This window comes from Balaenoptera borealis (genome assembly GCF_965194805.1).
Source record: "Balaenoptera borealis genome assembly, chromosome: 10".
In the NCBI taxonomy this organism is placed as follows: domain Eukaryota; kingdom Metazoa; phylum Chordata; class Mammalia; order Artiodactyla; family Balaenopteridae; genus Balaenoptera; species Balaenoptera borealis.
In genome coordinates, this window is record NC_138874.1 from 70,635,344 (window position 1) to 70,655,554 (window position 20,211).

The 20,211-nt window shown below is 45.8% G+C and overlaps 1 protein-coding gene across 1 annotated transcript in view; it reads right to left on the reverse strand.

Moving 5' to 3' along the window:
- Positions 1-20,211, reverse strand: part of FRMPD2 (FERM and PDZ domain containing 2) — a 79,594-nt gene that overhangs the window by 20,792 nt on the left and 38,591 nt on the right. Inside the window, exons 14-20 of the mRNA XM_082407150.1 lie at positions 18,207-18,354; positions 13,804-14,014; positions 8,353-8,453; positions 6,355-6,444; positions 5,553-5,660; positions 5,344-5,460; positions 2,022-2,227 (exon numbers count right to left, since the gene is read on the reverse strand). Coding sequence (XP_082263276.1) covers positions 2,022-2,227; positions 5,344-5,460; positions 5,553-5,660; positions 6,355-6,444; positions 8,353-8,453; positions 13,804-14,014; positions 18,207-18,354 — 981 coding nt within the window. The remainder of the gene's footprint in view (positions 1-2,021; positions 2,228-5,343; positions 5,461-5,552; positions 5,661-6,354; positions 6,445-8,352; positions 8,454-13,803; positions 14,015-18,206; positions 18,355-20,211) is intronic.

Below are 20,211 nucleotides of genomic sequence, written 5' to 3' on the forward strand. Positions count from 1 at the left end.
GAGCTGTGTTCTTCAGCAGAGGGTCACAGCCGACCTGAGCACAGGCAGAGAGTGACAAGCCAGTACTCACTCATCCCCCAGCTGCAGGCTCCCACTGGACTGTGAAATAAGAGAAAACCTATATAGTGGTCTCTGCCCCCTATTCCTGGCACAGAGCTCCTTCAACCCTTGTAATTTCCTAAGTGATATACGTGGAATCTAAAAAAACAAACTCAGAAGCAGAGTAGTGGATTGGTAGTTGCCAGGGTGAGGGTGAGGGGTGGGCGGTGGGGAGAATGGGTGAAGGTGTCAAAGGGTACAAATTTCCAGTTATAAGGTAAATAATTTCTGGGTATGTAACGTACTGCATGGTTACTACAGTTAGAAATACTGTCTTGTATATTTGCAAGTTGCTAAGAGAGTATATCCAAAATGCTCTCGACACACACACACACACACACACACACACACACACACACACAATTTTAACTCTGTGAGGAGATGGACCTGCTAACTAACCTAGTTGTGGTAATCATTTTGCTATATATGCGTGTGTGTGTCTATACATATGTACATATGTATAGACACACACATATATGTCAATTATATCACAATGAGTGATTAAAAAACTAAAATACACGGATGGCTAAATTCAAAAATAAAAAACTTTCCTAAGTGATAGGAGACTAGGAGCATCTTTTGTTCTAATATTTGGTCTTTGATCTCAGCTCCTGACACAGAGCTCTCAAATCCCTTGAAATTTTCTGGGTTATAAGAATGTCTTTTGTTCTAAAGAGGGAACTCTGGTTCCTGTGTAGCTTCAGGATGGGGGCTGGTCACCAGAAAACCAAGCCATGATTAGAAGCTTGAAACTTTCCACTCCACTCAACCCCCCATCCTCTGGGGAGGCAAGAGGGGCTAGAGATTGAGCTAATGGTCCACCATGCCTGCGTGCTGAAGCCTCCATAAAAATTTCAGAAGTATGGGATTCGTAGTTTCCAGGTTCATAAACACATCTATGCAGGGAGTACGGCACACCCTAACTCCACAGGGGCAGATGATCCTGCCCTCAGGGCCCTTCTAGACCTCACCCTATGCATCTCTTCATCTGTCTGTTCCCTTGTACCTTTAAAATATCCTTTATAGTAAATCAGCGATAGCAAGCAAACTGTTTTCCTGGATTCTGTGAGCTGCTCTAGGAAATTAACAAACCCAAGGAGGGGGTCATGGGGACCTCCAATTTGCAGCCAAGTCAGACAGAAGTATGGGTAACCTGGGGACCAACAACTTCATTATCATCTGGAGTGGAGGCTGTCTTGAGGGATGGGTCCTTCATCTGTGGGATCTGGTGCTAATTCCAGTATGTTAGTGTCAGAATTGCTTGATGTGGAAAACCCACCCAACTGGTGTCAGAGTGTTGTGAGTGGGGTAGTAGTGTGAGATAAAGGAAAACAACTCTCTTTTCCTAGACACAGGGCTTCTGGGCAGAGCCAACAAGAAGGCAGAGGGCTGACACAGTCTGTGAATGTCAGCTCCGCGGGGCCCAGAGAAAAACGGAGAGAGGTCTGGAGGGGCAAAAGGAGACCTTTCCATCCAGTGTCTAAGGAAACACAGCTGGAGTCTGGCGGCCCTGGGACTAAAGCAGACAGTTCTCTGTATGCCAAAGTTGGCCTTTGTCTTCTTCCTCCTTGGTGTGTTGTCAAGAGCAAAGGCAATGAGTTGCAGCTTGAGGACTAACTGGAGACCAAGAATACAAGACGTCTGATTGTCCATGCATTGCCCTTGGCAGAAGCCAGTTATTACCAGTCACAGTTAAAATTAGTGACCGAGGACACTGAAACCTCAAACGCTGAGCCCTGGCACTGCACTAGAAGCTTTGCCTTTTCCCCTTTATATTCTTCTCAACAACCATGCACTGTAAGTATTTATTTCCTGACGTGGCAAATAGAGAACAAAGAGGGACTTTGGAGCCAAGGCTGTTGGGCTCCACAGCCTGTTCTCTTTCCTCCGGATTCTAGAGAGTGAAGCAAGGGAATGATTACCTTAAATGGCAGAGCAGACAGCTGAGGCCTCAGCCTGGGCATTAAGCTCTGAGTCCGAGCCATTTCCAGTTCTTCAATATTTCTTTCCTGGTCTTGTGTGTGTGATGAAAAACTTCCCAGGTGCCCGTTGCTCAGGCTGTCTGTAGAGAAGACCCCAGAGTTGGCCGTGCTATTCTTCTCCTCGCTTGAGGTATTTCCACAAACACCTATAAAAACAAGCCAAGAAGAAATCAACAGCTTGGAAAGGCTGGCGTCTCAGTGGCATTTCTATGTGGGGCATAGCATTTTCCTCCAATGACAGAAAGACCTTTTATAGCTGCTGGGAGCCATGTGAGTCTAGCACCTCATGAGAGATGATGCATTTAGAATAGAGGAAGGGAAGATTCTGGATGTGTTCTTGAAAGTTAAATAGAGCTTGTGTGACCCAATTATGAAAACACAGGAGCAACGGACAGTTATAATGGCAGTTCCCCCTTTTTAAGCTCTTGCCACATTATGGGCACCACACACACACACACACACACACACACACATACACATATATATGTGTGTATATATATATATATATACACATATACATATACGTATCTTTCCATGTTTTCAACATACCCACCAGGAAGGTGTGATCCCAGTTCAAACATAAGGAAGCAGAGTCAAAAGGATTAAATATTGCCCAAAACCCCACAACCAGCATGTTGCTCTTAAAGCCAGCCTCTTCCAGAGTCCCTGCTGAGCACACCTGTAATCACCCTGTGATCCAAAGTTCACCGTGTCTGGTTCTTTGGAGGGAACTTGGTACTAACCAGATGGTGGACTCCCTTTGAGTGAAGCCTGGGCTACTGATTCCCATTTACCCCATGTCTGACCCTTGAGCTGGCACAGAGCAGAGGAAAGAACATGAGGTCAGGAATCACTAGGTAAAACCTTGGGCAAGGTAGTTCACATTTTTGGACCTCAATTTCCTCATATCTAAAATAGAGATCATCTCAACTACCTTGTAGGGTTGGTGAGGCTTAGAAATTAAATATAGAGAGATGCTTATACATGTAGAGAGAGAGAGAAAGAGATTACAGCTTAGTACATAGTACTAAGAGCCTCAATACATGTATTTACCATGCATATGTTAATGTCAGCTATTTACCATGCATATGTTAATATCAGCTATTTAACAAACCTATATGGGAGGAAGGAACACAGTTAGATTTTCTTTACATCTGGATATGTAGACACACAAGTAAGTTTACAACTTTTGATACAGACTCATTAGTACTCAGGAAAATGCTCAACTCACACAGTGGATAAACTTAATTTAATGAATCAGATTAGAAGTTGTTCAAGCCTAACGGTGTTCAGTAGAGAGTGGAGGGCCACCGTTCAGTAATGTCTTATTCCTGACAATTTCTTTTTTTTTTTTTAACATCTTTATTGGAATATAATTGCTTTACAATGGTGTGTTAGTTTCTGCTGTATAACAGTGAATCAGCTATACGTATACATATATCCCCATATCCCATCCCTCTTGTATCTCCTTCCCTCCCTCCCTTTCCCGCCCCTCTAGGTGGTCACAAAGCACCGAGCTGATCTCCCTGCGCTATGTGGCTGCTTCTCACTAGCTATTCTACTGTCATTGTCCTTCTAGCAATGTTGTAAGCATCTGTTCATTTTCTTCCACACCCTCCACAAGAAACAAGAACAAGACTTATGACTGGATTAAAACGTCAAGCTGTGCAATGTATGTCTTGCCTAACGGAAATACAAGCTAGAACTTCTGCAGGTAATTAAAACTCAATCTGTAGTGGAGGGTGATGTCTGCTCCTGATGGGAAGGCTCTCTGTCTTGTCTTTGATCTCCAGTCTAGAGCACATGCCCCAACAGCAGCCCAACCAGATAGAAACTCACGGCGGTCAAGCCTCTGCCCACAGTGACCAGCCAGAGTCACTGTGGAAGCATCTTCCTCCAACAAAGGTGGCAGCTGTTTCGAGGAACCCCAACTGTGACCAGGCAGAGTTACCAACAGGTGACAGGGACTCCAGGGTGAGAGGACACGCAATTCACAGGAACTGTGAGTACTCCATCATCTGAAACTCTAAAGTGAGGTTGGAGCCTCACAGATTTTGGGTGCCAGTTTTGGACATCCCCACCCCAGCAGGCCATCCTTGACACTGAATTGATCCCAGCTCAGCTGCATTATGTTTCCTGATTTTAAAAATAGGATGGTTTGATCGCTCCCCTCTGTCCTTTCCTGTGCAAAGTATGGAGGGAAATGCAAGGACAGCTAAAACATTGTGGGAAGAACAGTGACAGTGTAGGAAATCCAACAGAGCAGTGAGCTGGGGCGGGTGCTGTGGAAGGGCCGGGCCGGCCCCTGGGTCAGGTCCAAGCACAGGATGAAAGGCACATGGCTAAGGCCCCAGTTTTGCCACCCCCCATCCCCCCACAGCTTCTGGACGAAGGGCAGATGCAGCACCTGGAAAGCCATCTGGTGATGGTGTGTACATGTGCAAGAGTGAGAGAGGGCATGTGGTTTTCAGAGGGCAAGGCCAAGGGGGTGACTACATTTAGGACCCAGAAAATGCTGGCTGGTGTGACATGAAGCATTTCTGTACATGAGAGGAAATTGTACAAAGCTCCTAGAGTGTGGGCCTGGCTTTGTAGGCAGTCTGCTGAAAAATGGCAGGATCATCCAACCAAAAAGCTGTGGTGAGCCCAGGTAACTGGGAGGGAAAGGGATGTTAACATCCCCCCATTACCACCCCAAACCTGACCCAAATAAACATAGTCATATTATTCTTCAGTATAGGCAATTGTTGGATAGTTATCTAAAGGATGAATAAAATCATCTTTAAAAATAAAAAAAACCTTTACTCTTTTGGTTGATCTCTAACATGCTGAGTCCTAACCAAATTAGAACAGAATGCTTGTTATGTTCTTCAGCTTCAAGAACAGCCCCCTGTCTCCTTCCCACTGGATTCCACGACTAAGCCCCAAATATGTAGAATTACTGCAGTAGCTACTTTCAATAAGGACTTGGGTGATAGAAAGAATATCCTCCCTGTCATGCGAGAAGAGTGGCAGAAAAACACACAATAGCTGCATCTAATAAAGAACTAGAGTAGGCTTCTCCCATTCAGCAGGACAAGCAATGGTAGAGCCCATTCTGCCCCTGAAATTGCAGAGTTTATTGATTTGTGCCAAAGCCACTACCACGAGAGAGGTAATACAAAAGACCTACATGGACTTAAAGCCCCAGTACTCTGTGGTAAAAATGTACTCCTGAAAATAAAGGAGGCTCTCCAGCTTCTGAAAGTGGGTTAAGACATACCTTTTGACTGAGAAATGATTAATTCTATGTTGTCAGGAGAATTCTGAATCATTCTAACAGCCATGTCGAATGTGAAGCCATCCAGACTGATGTGATTCAAGGCTAGTATCTGCCCTCCTGGAAAAATAAGACATCTCAATAATCCCATCAAGGAAATGAGAAAGAGCAGTTCCTTAAAGCAGCATCTCTGGCAATCAAAAAAGACATACCTGGTTTGATCCTTTTAGCTTTTTCAGCTGGTCCCCCAGGTATAATAGAAGATATAAAGATGCCAGGATCAACTTTGCCTACCTCTTCTCCCTCATTAATGACAAAACCTATAATCCAATTATATGAAAGAAGATGATACTTAATGATTTTGCAGCTCAGAGAGGTTAGGTTATTTGCTTGAGATCACACAGCTACTAAGTAGCAATGCTGGTATTTGTACCTAGGTCCTCTGATCCTCCAACAGCTCTTTCTACTCTGCCATGACGCATGGAGAAAAGTGGATTGTCCCGCATTCATAAGCACAACTACAGCTAGGAACACAGCCCACCAAAGTGCATGGATTTTGTTCCAATACATAATCAGATTGGAAAAAAAAGATGATTTTTAATCAAGTAACTTCTCTCAGTGCCTTGTTTCTTATGTGTTCTTAAGGGTCTTCGAATGTGGTAAATAGTAAGAGGTGAAAAAGATTGACTACTCTTCCCCATCCCTAAGAATCTAAATATAATAGAGAAAGGTTATTACGTGGTATTAGACGGAAAAGTCTTTTTCTATCTTGTACTTAGATTTTCAAGATCTGCACCCCAAAACCTGATCAGGCCTAAAAGGAAACTTTGACCCCAACATCCCATTGCTGGTTAGGGACATTTAAAGGGAAGAAAAAGAAGTGATCACTGAAAAAGGCAAATTGGGAGAGGACAGGCAGGAAAAGGGAGTAGAAAAGTCTAAAGGGAAGATGGCACACACCTCCCCTCTGCCCAGAGGGAAAGACTGGGTCCCCCCTGCCAGGACCCCTCTTACCAAAACCACGGCGTGGATCCCGGCTCAGTGTCACACGCACAATTTCTTGGTCTGGTTCGGCTGTAAAGCTCCTTCTCTTATTTTGTGGCCCTGGAAGTGGAAACAAAGCCCCACATTGCGCTTTTCCCCCAAATTATCAGAGACCTAATACAAAAGGTGTGAACACTATTTCACACACACGCACAATGCTGGGCATGGATGGCTGAACACATACTTTTTTTTTAATAAGTTTTTAAAATTTATTTTACTGAAGTATAGTTGATCTACAAAGTTGTGTTAATTTCTGCTATACAGCAAAGTGGTTCAGTTATACATGTATATACATTTTTTTCATATTCTTTTCCATTATGGTTTATCACAGGATATTGAATATAGTTCCCTGTGCTATACAATAGGACCTTGCTGTTTATCCATCCTATATATAATAGTTTGCATCTGCTAATCCCAAACTCCCAATCCATCCTTCCCCCAACCCCCTCCCCCTTGGCAACCACAAGTCTGTTCTCTACGTCTGTGAGTCTGTTTCTATTTTGTAGATAGGTTCATTTGTGAACACATACTTCTGATTAGCCTCACCGGGTCAGTGTTGGCTCATCAAGAGCAGAGGCAAAGGTAGGGTGGGCCATGGTGCTTGCTCTGCATGACTTACTACAGCTATTTTTTTTCTGCATTGGTCTTGGGACAAGACAGAATCCAAGCAGAGATGACCTTGCTGGCAGTGAAAACTGAAACTAAAGTTGGAGCACAGAGATGAGACAGCAAAGCCTTCCCCTCTTGGGCCCCTAACAGTAGGGGGTGATATGGCCCTGCAGCCCAGCGCAGGTTTCCCCCAGCTTGGGTCTTGGAGGGGACCCAAGGCAGAGCCCTGATGAGCAATCCAATGCCAACCACAGAGCACGTGGAAAAATCCCCAAAGAGTGACCCGCCACCCAGCGTTTTCCACATCGCTCCCTCCCCCAAGGGACCATGGTGGGACCTGCACACAGTTCATGGTGAAGAGCCACCTGGTGGTATTCCAGATCCAATCCCAGGCTTAATGCTCATCAAATATAAATATCTTCTCTAGCTCAGGAATCTCTTTGTGTTTATGTCCCACTGGGGACCTGCCTGGAGGATATATGACAGAGGGGAATGCCGCCTGCCCTGTATACGTTTTCTGGTGAGTAGTGGGAGATGATATTCTGGGCCCATATGAAGAGTTGTAAAGAAAATGAATGATACATTTTTCCAGCCACGCCCCTCCACAGCAGGTATTCCTCACGCTGGACTAGAGCGCTGGGAATCTTCACCAGTGCTAACACATTTAGGATCTATGTGCTCAGCCCAAGCCAAAGGTGGACAGCATGGGCTTTTCCCAACCATAAGTAGTTGTTTGTTTTTAACATCTTTATTGGAGTAGAATTGCTTTACAATGGTGTGTTAGTTTCTGCTGTATAACAAAGTGAATCAGCTATACATATACATATATCCCCATATGTCCTCCCTCTTGCGTCTCCCTCCTACCCTCCCTATCCCACCCTTCTAGGTGGACACAAAGCACCGAGCTGATCTCCCTGTGCTATGTGGCTGCTTCCCACTAGCTATCTGTTTTACATTTGGTAGTGTATATATGTCCATGCCACTCTCTCACTTCGTCCCAGCTTACCCTTCCCCCTCCCCGTGTCCTCAGGTCCATTCTCTACGTCTGCGTCTTTATTCCTGTCCTGCCCCGAGGTTCTTCAGAGCCTTTTTTTTTTTTTTAGATTCCATATATATGTGTTAGCATACAGTATTTGTTTTTCTCTTTCTGACTTACTTCACTCTGTATGACAGAATACTCTGGTTTCTCTTCAGATCGAATAAATCTTTCACCTTCTACATAAGTAGTTTTGAGATTAATGGGAAAGCAAAAAGATTGTGAACATTATTGGGGAAGCAAAATGAAGTAGTGGCAAAAGATTGAAAGCAAGAGTCACGTGTAAGGTTTCCTTTACCCCAAGCCCATGGCTTGGCCCGTACCTGTGTGTGTGCTCTGAGCAGGCAGTCCAGAGAGAGGGTCACAAGTCGTTGGCTTCTGGGTCAAACAGATGTGCTCCAGCTGCTCGTGGCCAGGGCAGGGCCTGCAGGGAAAGTCAACAAGATGAGGTAAGATGCCCCTAGAAGGCAACTTCCTGCCATTCTGAGTATGGGTGGTGGCCCCATGCTCATCAATCAACAGATCCATAGGCAGACCCCATCAAGGGCTGATCTGGTTATCAGAAGTACACTGGAAAGAATGGCTTTGGGGGCTTTCTATCTTAGAGGGGACCCTAGAGTCACCCAGGCCCCCTATGAACCTCCCACTATCTCTCCTTTGAGTTGAATAAGCAGCCCTTCAAAACCTCCATTTCCTTAACCAGAAAATAAGAATATTCCTATTTCCTAGACTTGTGATGGTCCCAAAATGAGGTAGTAAGTATAAAGCACTGATATTTTTAGTGGGTCCTGATTTTTCTGTTGTTTGCTTTTTTAGCTGGGCCAGCCCTGTTCCATCACTGCCACTGTGATGGCCCCTGAGGGCTTCACACAGTAACTTACCTGCTTGATCCTTGCAGATACTGGAGTTGGCTACCCCCTAGTAATACTGAGCTGAAAACAAGAATCTTTCATGCCGACATTCAGTTGGCTTTGCCAAGCCAGCATTCTATCAAACAAAGGATGTTCTAGGCCCTAGAAGAATAATGAATTAAGTGGGGACCCTGCCCTACCCACAGGGTCAGCTTTGCTCAAGATAAGCTACATTCAGGGATGAACAAAGTACAGAGTGAGCAGAAAGAATAGAGGCAAAGTCACAGGACTTAGAGCCCTGGAAAAAGCCAGCACTGGGCCTCACCTGAAGAAGGAAGGCCAGGAGGTTGACCATCTGAACAGATCCATCAGCCCTTCATCACCCAGGTTGGCCCCAACCTCAGGGAGCCCACACCTGCCCCACTGCTTTAGGCGGCCGGCCCAAGGCAGGGATGGATGCTGCCACCGCACCTCTCACTGCAACCTGGGATCAGTGATGCCAGGTGCTCCGGGCACAGAGCCTGGCGCTGTTCAAGGGGCCAGAGCTAGAAAGGGAAGAAGAGGAGCGAGGTGGGGAGAGAAGGCAGGTGTAGGGCGAGGGACAAGCACAAGGCCATTCTTCAGAGATTAGGGAGGAGGCCTCACTCTGACACGGCTCCTGTTTATACTGTGCATTTCAGCAAGTTCAACCCAAGTTGACTGAGACCCTACTAGATGTCAGTCCCTGGGCTGGCAAGGGACTGAGGGTAAAGGTGTATCAGACATGGGCTCTGCCTTCTGGGAGCTCCCAGCCCGCTGCAAGTTGAGGGATGGGTGCCTTTCATGCCATCTAGAGCCGACCTAAGTGCCCAGGAAGAGGCTTTGGCAGAGCACTCCTGGGTTTCAAAGAAGGAGGTACCCCAGCAGTCCTAGAGGGGCCAAGAAAGGCCACAAGGGAGGGCCTTTGGAGAAAGGAAGGGATTTTCTGCCTCAGGCTGCCACGGCCCATGTGATGCAAGTCACACGTACAAGTCTATTGTTTAAAAAGGATAAAAAGCAGCATCTACTGCAAATCACAAAAAGACTAACACTGTGTGATTCCACTTCTACAGTAGAGTGAGGTCCTTAAAATAGTCAAATTCATCGAAACAGAAAGTAGAATGATGGTTACCAGGGTCTCAGGGAGGGAGGGATGGGGACTTGTCTTTTAATGGTCATAGGTTCAGTTTGGCAAGATGAGAAGAATTCTGGCTGCACAACAATGAGAATATACTTAACAGTACTGCACTGTCCACTTAAAAATGGTTAAAATGGTGACTTTTATGTTATGTATATTTTACCACAATTAAAATAAGCTTTTAAGGGCTTCCCTGGTGGCGCAATGGTTGAGAATCTGCCTGCCAATGCAGGGGACACGGGTTCGAGCCCTGGTCTGGGAAGATCCCACATGCTGCGGAGCAACTAGGCCCATGAGCCACAATTACTGAGCCTGCGCGTCTGGAGCCTGTGCTCCGCAACAAGAGAGGCCGCGACAGTGAGAGGCCCGCGCACCGCGATGAAGAGTGGCCCCCACTTGCCACAACTAGAGAAAGCCCTCGCACAGAAACGAAGACCCAACACAGCCATAAATAAATAAAATAAATAAAAAAAATTTAAAAAAAAAAAATAAGCTTTTAAAAATGCAAACCTAAAGAAAATAATGCCATTTACCGAAAGTCTCCGCATGCTGGCCTCAGAGCTGAGGAGGAGACAGGCGCGTTACTCTCCTCTGGAAGTTCCCCGTTTACAGGACAGATAGATGCATGTGGATGTCAGGGTGGAGGGGCCCCAGGGTCGGCTGCTTGAAGGCGAGCCAGTGGTGCTGGCCAGGGCAGTCAGGAAAGGCTCACAGAAAAGGTGCCGTGAAGTAGGTGGGGCAGGGATCGTATGTCAGGGTTGGCACCCTGATGGCATCCCCGTTCTAAGCAGTGCTGAGCACACAGCCCCTCAGGCTTGACGCTGGGAACGGGGTCCCACCTCTTGAGTGTCAGTGTCTACATGCCATCCCATCCCTCCCGTCCTGGCTCTGGCCCGCTGGTCAACAGCACCACCTGCTCCTGCCACACGGGCCCTCTGCTTGTCACCTCTGTGAGCGCCATGAGGCAGGGGCTGGGTCTGTCCTGCTCACTGCTGAGCCCTCAGTGCATAGCTCGGGGCTGGCACACAGCAGGCACTCAACCAATTTTTGTAGCAAGAGGAACTGGGCCTTCGCTCATGGCATTCCTGCCTATCTCCCCTCCTTCTCACTGTGCCCAAACCCACTGTTGGTCAAGACCTGCTGTCACTTCCCCCATGCAGCCCTCCTCTGTCCCCTTACTTGGAAATCACCTCATCTCTCGGGGGAGCGATAAAGCTGTATCTGTGTCTGCCTTAAACATTTAACCATTCTATCCCCTTTAAGAGGGTTTGTGTTCCTACCTTCTCCCCTAGAGACGAGGGGAAGGGCACCAACATTAGGACACTCATCACCGACTCACCCCATCTTCAGGGTTCTATAACACCATTTAATTCCCACAGCCATCCAGTGGGGTGGGCACCACTGCTCCCACCACTAGACAAATGAGGAAAGAGAGGCACGGGTGTTATAAACAACTAGCGCAACATCACACGCAGCAGACAGCTGAGCAGGTGTAGGTGGATTTCCATGGCACTGGGCTCGTTCCAGCACTCTGCCTGAAGGGGACCCTGGGCTGGGTGATCTTTGCACCAGCCACAGCAAGGATGATGCACTTCTCATCCATGCACAGGGATGACAGAGCCGGATGGGTGCAGCCCTTGTCCCACCTCAGACCGGCCAGAGCAGTGGTGGGCAGTTCCACATGAGCTCAGGCTCAGCTCATGCTGATCCTGCCTCAGATGCAGTCCTCTTTCTGCCCTAGAGCTTCTTGAACGTCTTGGGCATCTCACCCACCCCCTCTATCCCCCCACCTTACCAAACAGTATAGGAGAGTTCATACCTCCCACAGACAAGCTTGCACCAGAGCGGGATGGGAGCCGATGCACAAGTGTCCACTCCCTGGTCCTTCAGACAGACAATTCTGGGAGGACTCCTGTGCACTTCTCGTGGAATTAAGCCCTGGCTGCCCACAGCAGCTATCTTGATGACACTGCCCCCTTTCTTTTCACTTTCCCTCCTTCCCTGTCTCACTTACCCTGCTCACTTCTGCTTCTCGGCATCACCTCCACAAAAACCACCCGCACCCAAGTCATTGTCTTGGGCTGTGCTTCTGGGGATCTTCCAGATGGCCAGAGACCCTAGATTTCCCTTTTCATGGAAGGTGACCCATAACCTCTGATGTGAGTTACTAAGGGTTGTGAAAGTCCGGCATTCATAAACTAACATTAGAGGAGAACCAGAGATCACTGAGGACTCCAGTTCAGCTTCCGACTGAGAAGGCTGGCTGCCATGCTGGGCTGCCAGTCCCCTCCCGTGCGTGCCCACTGGCAGGTCACCGGAAGGGTGCTTCGCAGTCAACATATTCTCAAGGTGCCCTTGAGTCAGTCATGGCTCCTTCAGGCTTTTAATCTATAAAGTGCTGTAAAGTACTATCAGTTTGAATGATAGATTAAAGATGGCCACATATGCTTTGACACACTCCTACTACATCAGGAGGTGGGGTCTGTTTCTGCTGCCCCTGAATCTGTGCTGACATGTGACTACTTTGACCAAGAGAGTATGGCAGAAGTGACCCTGTGCCAGCTCCAGGCCCAGCCTCTTAGGAGACTGGCAGCTCGCCTTGGGCCCTTGGAGCCCTGAGCTGCCACATAGAAGCCTCACTACCTTCCACATGGAGGCACCACATGGAGAGGGCCTGAGACCACACTGGGATTGAGGAGGGGCCCAGCTGAGCTCACCATCCCAGCCATCCCCACTGAGGGCCTGGGCACATGCACAACACAGTCCTGGAGCCTCCAGACCAGTCCTGATGAGTACGCTCAAGAGAAGCAGAAGAATCGCCCAGCCAAGCCCTGCCTAAATTTGTAACACAGAAAATCGTGAAACAGAATAACCAAATGCGTGTTGTTTTAAGTCACTATGCTTTGGAGTTGTTTGTTACATGGTAACAATAATAGATAGTTTTGCTTCATCATTATTGACTTAGATTGCAGTGCGTGGTGATGCATATTTGCATCAACAGAATCTGGAGCAGTAATTTTCTAAGAATTACTTTAAGATATAATATATGCATTGCAATTCAAATCAATCACCCATACCCTCTTGCTGAAGCAGATGTATAACTCATTCCAAAAAACAGCTCCCTCCCACAGCCCCCTTCATTGGTCCTGTGCTGCCTGCGAATCTGTGCTATTTATAGAACTTGTAATGTAAGTGCAATCCAACTTCCAGGCTATTTTAAAATTTATGGATCATTATGTTATAATGTGAAGTTGTGTTGATAAGCTCATTATTTTCCCTTGCAAATTAAATTGCAAGCAATCCATCAAAAGAGAAAGCAGCGGCAATGTAGAACTTAGGAGTACAGACTCCAGGGCCAGCTGTGTGTGTTCAAGTTTCACATTGGGAGAAAACAGAAAGTACTTCACAGGGTTGTGAGGGCTAAAGTAGTTGATGGGTACAGTCCTTAGAACAGTACCTGGCTAAACAGGCTATTGCAACTTGTTTATTTTGTCCCCTTCAATTTTGTATCATCACCTAGCTCTTTCTCCACCAAAAGATAGAGCAACGCAGCAGGGAGACACGGGATGTCTGTCCCGTGTCTAGCATAGATCTGGCCCATAACTGCCCTTTGGGAAATCTCTGTGGATTTAGTTGATAATTACCCAATGAATGCATACTTCCCTTAGACATCTGACATCCTTTAAACAATGTCTTCATGTATGAATTACTCCAGAGCACCAAGTACATGATGCTTTGGGCCCAGAGAACAGATATGTCAAACCCACCTGCCTCTGAGTCCTTGCGCCCTGGTCCCCTTGCTGGTGTCCACAGTGAAGTTATCCAGTGACCTGTGCAGCAGGCCTCCTGCCGCACTCTCCAGCCCAGGTACAAACAGAGCATTTTCTGAGCACGACAGTCTCTGAATCCAAGTGAGCGGCTTGGACTGGGCCAGGTGTGCAAGACTCAGATTGGCCATTTGCACACACTTATCATAGTCTGCAATGTGGGAGAAACAGATAAACATAAATACTCACAAGAATGACGCTGGCCCCGTCGCTCTTCTGGCAGCCACACACCACAGGCCCCAGGTTCTGTCCTGGCTTTTCTTTGTCTGCACGGAGGGGCTTATTTTTCCTCATGCTAGCTTGTGGAGCTGTCCTATGATTAGCCCTGAGAATGCCACGTCTGCCTAATTAGCACTGACTAAGGAAAGAAAACTCAGACACACAGGAAGGAGGAAACAAGATGCCCTCCACCCCCTGGCAGCTGACGGGCCTTGGAGCCATGGTTCACGGCAGTGTCACAGCACCAGCAGAGCCTTGTATAAAATTAACCGCTGTCATCCGCTCTGCTCACTGCCTTTACAAACCATCCTCCAAACGTTGTTTTAACAAATAGGTCTGCAAACTACCTGAGCTCCCAAGAGCTCTGCCCTGTGGAATGTAATCTTTCACCTCTACATGGCTTAGTTTCCTTGGTAATAATATTTAAGATCCGATTTTCTGAAATATGAATACGGATCAGATGTGTTGTCTCCCAGCTTTCACACTTTCCTTCCTCCCTTCCTGCAGAAAGAGGTAATAAATGATTCTAATGAGCCCGGGAATGTGAGTGGCTCTCACCACTTCACTCCTCACGTCATTCACAGGAAACTGGATTTGACAGATAGATTCCTTAAATTAACTAGGATTTATACGAAGCCCAGTTTGTATTTTGAAAAAAGAAAATGATGACTGTGTCCCGACCATCTGTTCCCTGTTAAAACCAAGAAGGAAAGAATGCCTGGGCACACGGCGTTTGTATGGCTCCAGCTGTACGTGTGTTTGTGTGCGTGTGCTTGTGTGTGTGTGCATATCTAAAGCACAGTGAAGTGCCTCCACTGAGAGCATTTGTTTCCTCAAGCAGACACCCCCCCCTTTCCTACAACGGTGCCTGGTTCATTGTCGGGACTGTGCCCACTGAAAAGGTAGCCTTTAAAAAATACTTTTTGAGAACGTTCTGTGTCTAGGAGGCATTAGGTACCATCATTCACATACAGTAGGCAAGGAAGAAAGGAGGACTAAAAGCAATTTGAATATGACCTGCAGCTTTTGCAGAAATTGTCCAGTATCTGACTCCAGAGCTTGGACCTGTTCAGACACATAGCAGCAATGACTGTAACATCCACACCAGCAGTTCACACATCCTGCATGCTTATTGCATGCCAGGCCCAGTGGTAAGCATGTTATCTGCATTGTCTCATTTAATCCTCACAATAACCCTGTGGGGTAGATATTATTATACCAATTTTATAGATGAGGAAAAGTGAGGCTAAGAGAGAGTTAACAATTTGCTCAAGGTCCCCGGGCTTGTAGGTGGTAGAGCAGGACTCACACTCGGCTGACTCCACAGTCCACACCAGAAAACGGACGTACAGAGAACATGGAGATACAAACAGTAGCACAGGAGATTCATCTGAAGCATGCCCAGCCCTCTGATCGCTAAGGTCTAAAGGGACAGTGATCTTAGCTTTAATTGTGGTGTATATTAATACCCACAGGGGGACATTTCAGGGAAAGAAAGTGGTGACAGGGAGAGGCTCAGAGAAGTTTTATGGGTTTCAAGGGAGCCTTCATATAGAGGTTGGAGGTGCAGGAAGAAGGGGCTTCCCCCTGGGGGAGGAGGGCTCCCAGAAGGTAGTAGACGAATGAGAGCATCACAGCCCTTGCGTTCTGAGCAGGACTTTGTCCCTGCAAGAAGCTGGAGAACAACAGGGCACTGGGAAGGATGCTCTGTTAACAGGACAGATCACACAGTGAGGTCAGGGAATGAGAGTCTGGATGTCAAGCACTTAGCATCAGGCATTCAGCATGAAGCAGGGGGCCTCCTGGGGCTGGTGGGGTTGGTGGGAAGTGCTGTTATCATTATTAGACCTTAGCTTAGTGGGGTTCAATTGGCTGGACAAATGGTGCAGGAAGGATTGCTTGGTAGGTAGGAGAGCCAAGAGTTGATAACCTTCCAGGAATGGAAGGAAGGGATACCAAGAATGTCCCAATGCCACAGGCATGTCAAGCAGAGCGAATGGTTTCTGTCCACCGGTGGAGGGCGGGGGCAGGGAACTCACAGCCTGACTGTGGCACCAGGAAAGTAGCTGACAAATATCCAAATCAGTCTAGATGGCAAGGCTGAAGCCAAGGTTAGTTAACAGAGTTTGAAGAGTACAGGAGCCAAGGAAAAGGTAAAGGGAACCAGGGCAAGATCCTGGGCAGCCACTGCAGATCTGCAGAGTCTCATAGCCACAAGCTCATGGAAGGGCCACCGGCATCCCTGCAGCCCCCTGCTATGCGTCTGAAAGGGCTGAGTGAAGGCCTGTGGTCCCACTCTGCAATGCTGACAGATCCTGCTTGATTTAGCCCTGAATTTATGCACTTGTAAAAGCTTGTTGAATTTTCTCTCTCCCCAGGGAACCAAATATAACTATAGAGTAATATGCTTGTTGAGACAATTCACAGAAGAATGACTAAGAAACATTTGGAAAATGTCCAACTTCTTAACAATCAAAGAAATGTCAAATGAAACAACACTGAGAAATCATTTTTCCCTATAAATGAACAAAGATAAACATGATAATATCTATTCCAGCAAGGATGCAATAAAACAGGCACAATGATACTGGGCATGGGAATGGCACTCAGGAAAACAGCAAGGGCCCTAAAAATGCCCCAACCTTTGTACCCCAAATCTAACTGAAATCTACCTTAAAGAAATAATACACAATACAGAAAATTTTTCTTCCAATGATGTTTACTGCAATATTATTTATGTTATTGGAAAATGAAAAGCAAACTTAAAATCTAGAGGAATGATTAAGTAAATGATTGTATTTCCACACTAATCATCCATCCATTCATTCATTCAATAAAACATGTATTAACCATCTCCCACTTGACACACCTCTGTTCCATGCTGGAACCGTAAAGGTACTGGGACACTGTCCCTGCCCACCAGGAACTCCCAGCCCACTGCAAACTGGAGGCAGACACATCCACAAATAAAAGGGGCAGAACATTACAGGTGAGAAGATGGAGTCTGCACAAAAGAGGGGTAGTCAACTCCACCTGGGAAGGGAGTATGGGGGCAGTCAATCAGGAGGGACTTCAAGGAGGAGGTTGTCCTTGAACTTATTCTTGGAGAATGAGGCTTATCTTGATGGTCTGAGCCTGGAAGGAGGCAGGAACAGCATTGTATGTGGAGGCCACACAAATGTTAGATTCCCCCAAACTCCTATGATGGTAGAATTTGCAGTTTGAGAAAATAGCATATTATGAGCAAAACAGGCTTAGAAGGACTAATTTTGCTAGTAAGCCCAAGGAGTCTTTATAAATATTTTATGTTCACTGATATCAGGCAATAAAATTGATATTGATGATGTTTCACACTGTATCTCAGCAATAGCAGGTAAGACATAATTAATTTACATTCATTATCTCCAATTCCCTGGAAACATCATGGAAATGCTACTCTGAAATTTCAAAGAAATATTTATATATTTATTTGGTTTCGCTGCAAATAATATGCCACCTTTGTTTTCTGTATTTGGTTCTACGTCCGAATGCTCAGCAATTTTGGTTCCTAGTTGATCCCCCGTCCCAGGACTGCAGCAGCCAGTGACACAGCTCCCCTGTGAATTGACTGGCACCTAACAAAACTCCCCACAAGCAGGAGCTGCCATTACTAGTCACATGGAGCCATGAACGCCAGACACTCATTCTAGATGAGCTACAAACAGCACACACACTATCCTGTTGGAGCGCAGCACAAACCTGCCGGACGGCCAGTTGCTCAACTGAGGACACCAAGGCTCAGAGCGGGCAAGTGAGCGGTCCAAAGTCACACAGCTAGTAAGTGGCACCTCTCTGAGTCTGTTGAACTCCAGGCTCCACATTCCAAGCCTGGAGTTCCCAAACTTTCATCTGCATCCAGATCACCTGGGTTCTTTTTCGAATGCAGATTCTGATTCAGGGGCCTGAGGTTCTGCATCCCTGGCAAGCTCTCAGGTGATGCACATGCAGAGACCACTCTGAGTATGAAGGGTGAAACCACTATGTTATATTGCTCCCTCTTATAAATGAATAGGAAATAATGGTGAGAGATCAACAGCAAACTCAAAGCCAAATATCTCGAGGTTGAGAAGATAGTGTCTACTCACCAGTTGTAACTCCGGGAGAGCTCGTCTGAGCATTAAATCCATGCTGGGCACAGCAGAGGCCCAGTAAATATTTACAGGTCTTGGCTGAATCAGTGACAAACATGTGCTTTTTCCCAGTGATGCTGCTTGTGATGATGAACTTCTTTCGCTGAGGGAAGCAAACACAGACTTTAATATATTGATCATTCTCACCTATCCACTGAAGCACAACTATCCAGAAAATAGCCAAATGCTGGAGCCGTCAGTTGGATACCAATGTACTAGGCATCCAGAAGTGTGTGGCCGATGTCTGACTATGGCCCAATATTTTTTCTTAGATTAAAGACAACCCCTGTTTTTATTTTTTCCTTCATTCGTAAATCAAATGTTTGTTATTGGGCAATTGCTATCTGCCAAGGAGTGTCCTAGGTGAAAAGAATATGAAATGAGTTCAGTACAGGCTTGGCCCTCAGCAAGTAGTGCATTGTGAAAGGCCATTAAATACACCTATAGTTTGCATTGTCCAAATGCCCAGAAATTGAAGGCAAAATCTCAGCTTGCATCATTATAGAAAAGATAAAAGCACATCTGTAGGCGCATGTTTCATGCTATTATGTGCCAGGCCCTGTGCTAACTCCTTTCTGTGTATTAATTCATTTCATCCTCGAAGCTATAGAAGGAGGGAGGTCCCATCATTATCCTTATTCTACAGATGAGGAAGCAGATGGAGACTTCTGAGACTGCAGCAGGAACTGAGGTCACATCACCAAGAAACGCTTTCCTACATTTATACCTTCAAGGTCCATGCACAAAGTGATAATATTTGTACAGCTCACTGTGATAAACTGGAGAGGATTATCTATATAGGGTTATCTATATGGAGTTTCCAGGAAAAAAATCCATAAATTTTTGCAATATAAAATTCTAATAAGAACAATAAAATACAAAATAATAGAGATTATATTAGATATGAATTTATATATAACTTCCAAATAAAATCTCTATTCTACATATTTCAGTAAGAACCTTGAGCTTGCTCCTATAAAGATAACTTTATAAATACAGGGTTTGTGCTTGAAAGGGCTCCCTGAACCTCTTTAATGTTGATTCCTTTTAATTCATGATAGTCACCATTCCTAAGAAACTCCATTCACACAGTCAGATATTAACAAAAGACAGATAACTATTCATTGCTTTTCCTCTAACTCCTTTTTATCATTAACCTAATTTCAGACAATTTGAGCATTCTCTAAATACCCTTTTCTTATATTAACAAATGTAATGTTGAACCTATACTAATGTGAATGGATTCTGAATCCAATTGAACTATACTATATCTAGTATTTTTTTTTATATAATGTGTTTTCTCAAACATTCATAGATGCTGTCCTACTAGCCTTACTAATTCTTCCTTAGTATTCAAATTATAATAATGTCTAAATTCCACTAGCTAATCATTTTATCCACACTTTTCCAAAGTTGAATATTTGCTTAGAATCCATCTACTTTTCCAGTATGCATTGATATGCTTTCATACAGTCCTGACAATTTTATATCAAGTTCACTCAGGTATTAAACATTTTAGATAAGTCATTTTTTAAAACTGAATAACTTGGGACTTCGGTGGCACAGTGGTTAAGAATCCACCTGCCAATGCAGGGGAAACGAGTTCAATCCCTGGTCCGGGAAGATCCCACATGCCGCAGAGCCACTAAGCCTGTGTGCCACAACTACTGAGCCTGCTCTCTAGGGCCCGAGAGCCACAACTACTGAAGCCTGCACACCTAGAGGCCGTGCTCTGCAACAAGAGAAGCCACTGCAATGAGAAGCCCGCGCACCACAACGAAGAGTAGCTCCCGTTGGCCCCAAAAAGAGAAAGCCCGTGCGCAGCAGCAAAGACTCAACGCAACCAAAAAAAAAAAATTAAATAACTGTTCTTGAACAAATCTGAAAAAAGAGAATTGTTCACACACATGTGCCACTTCTTTCTTTGAGCTCAAAAACTCTTGGCAAACTCTTGTCCTTT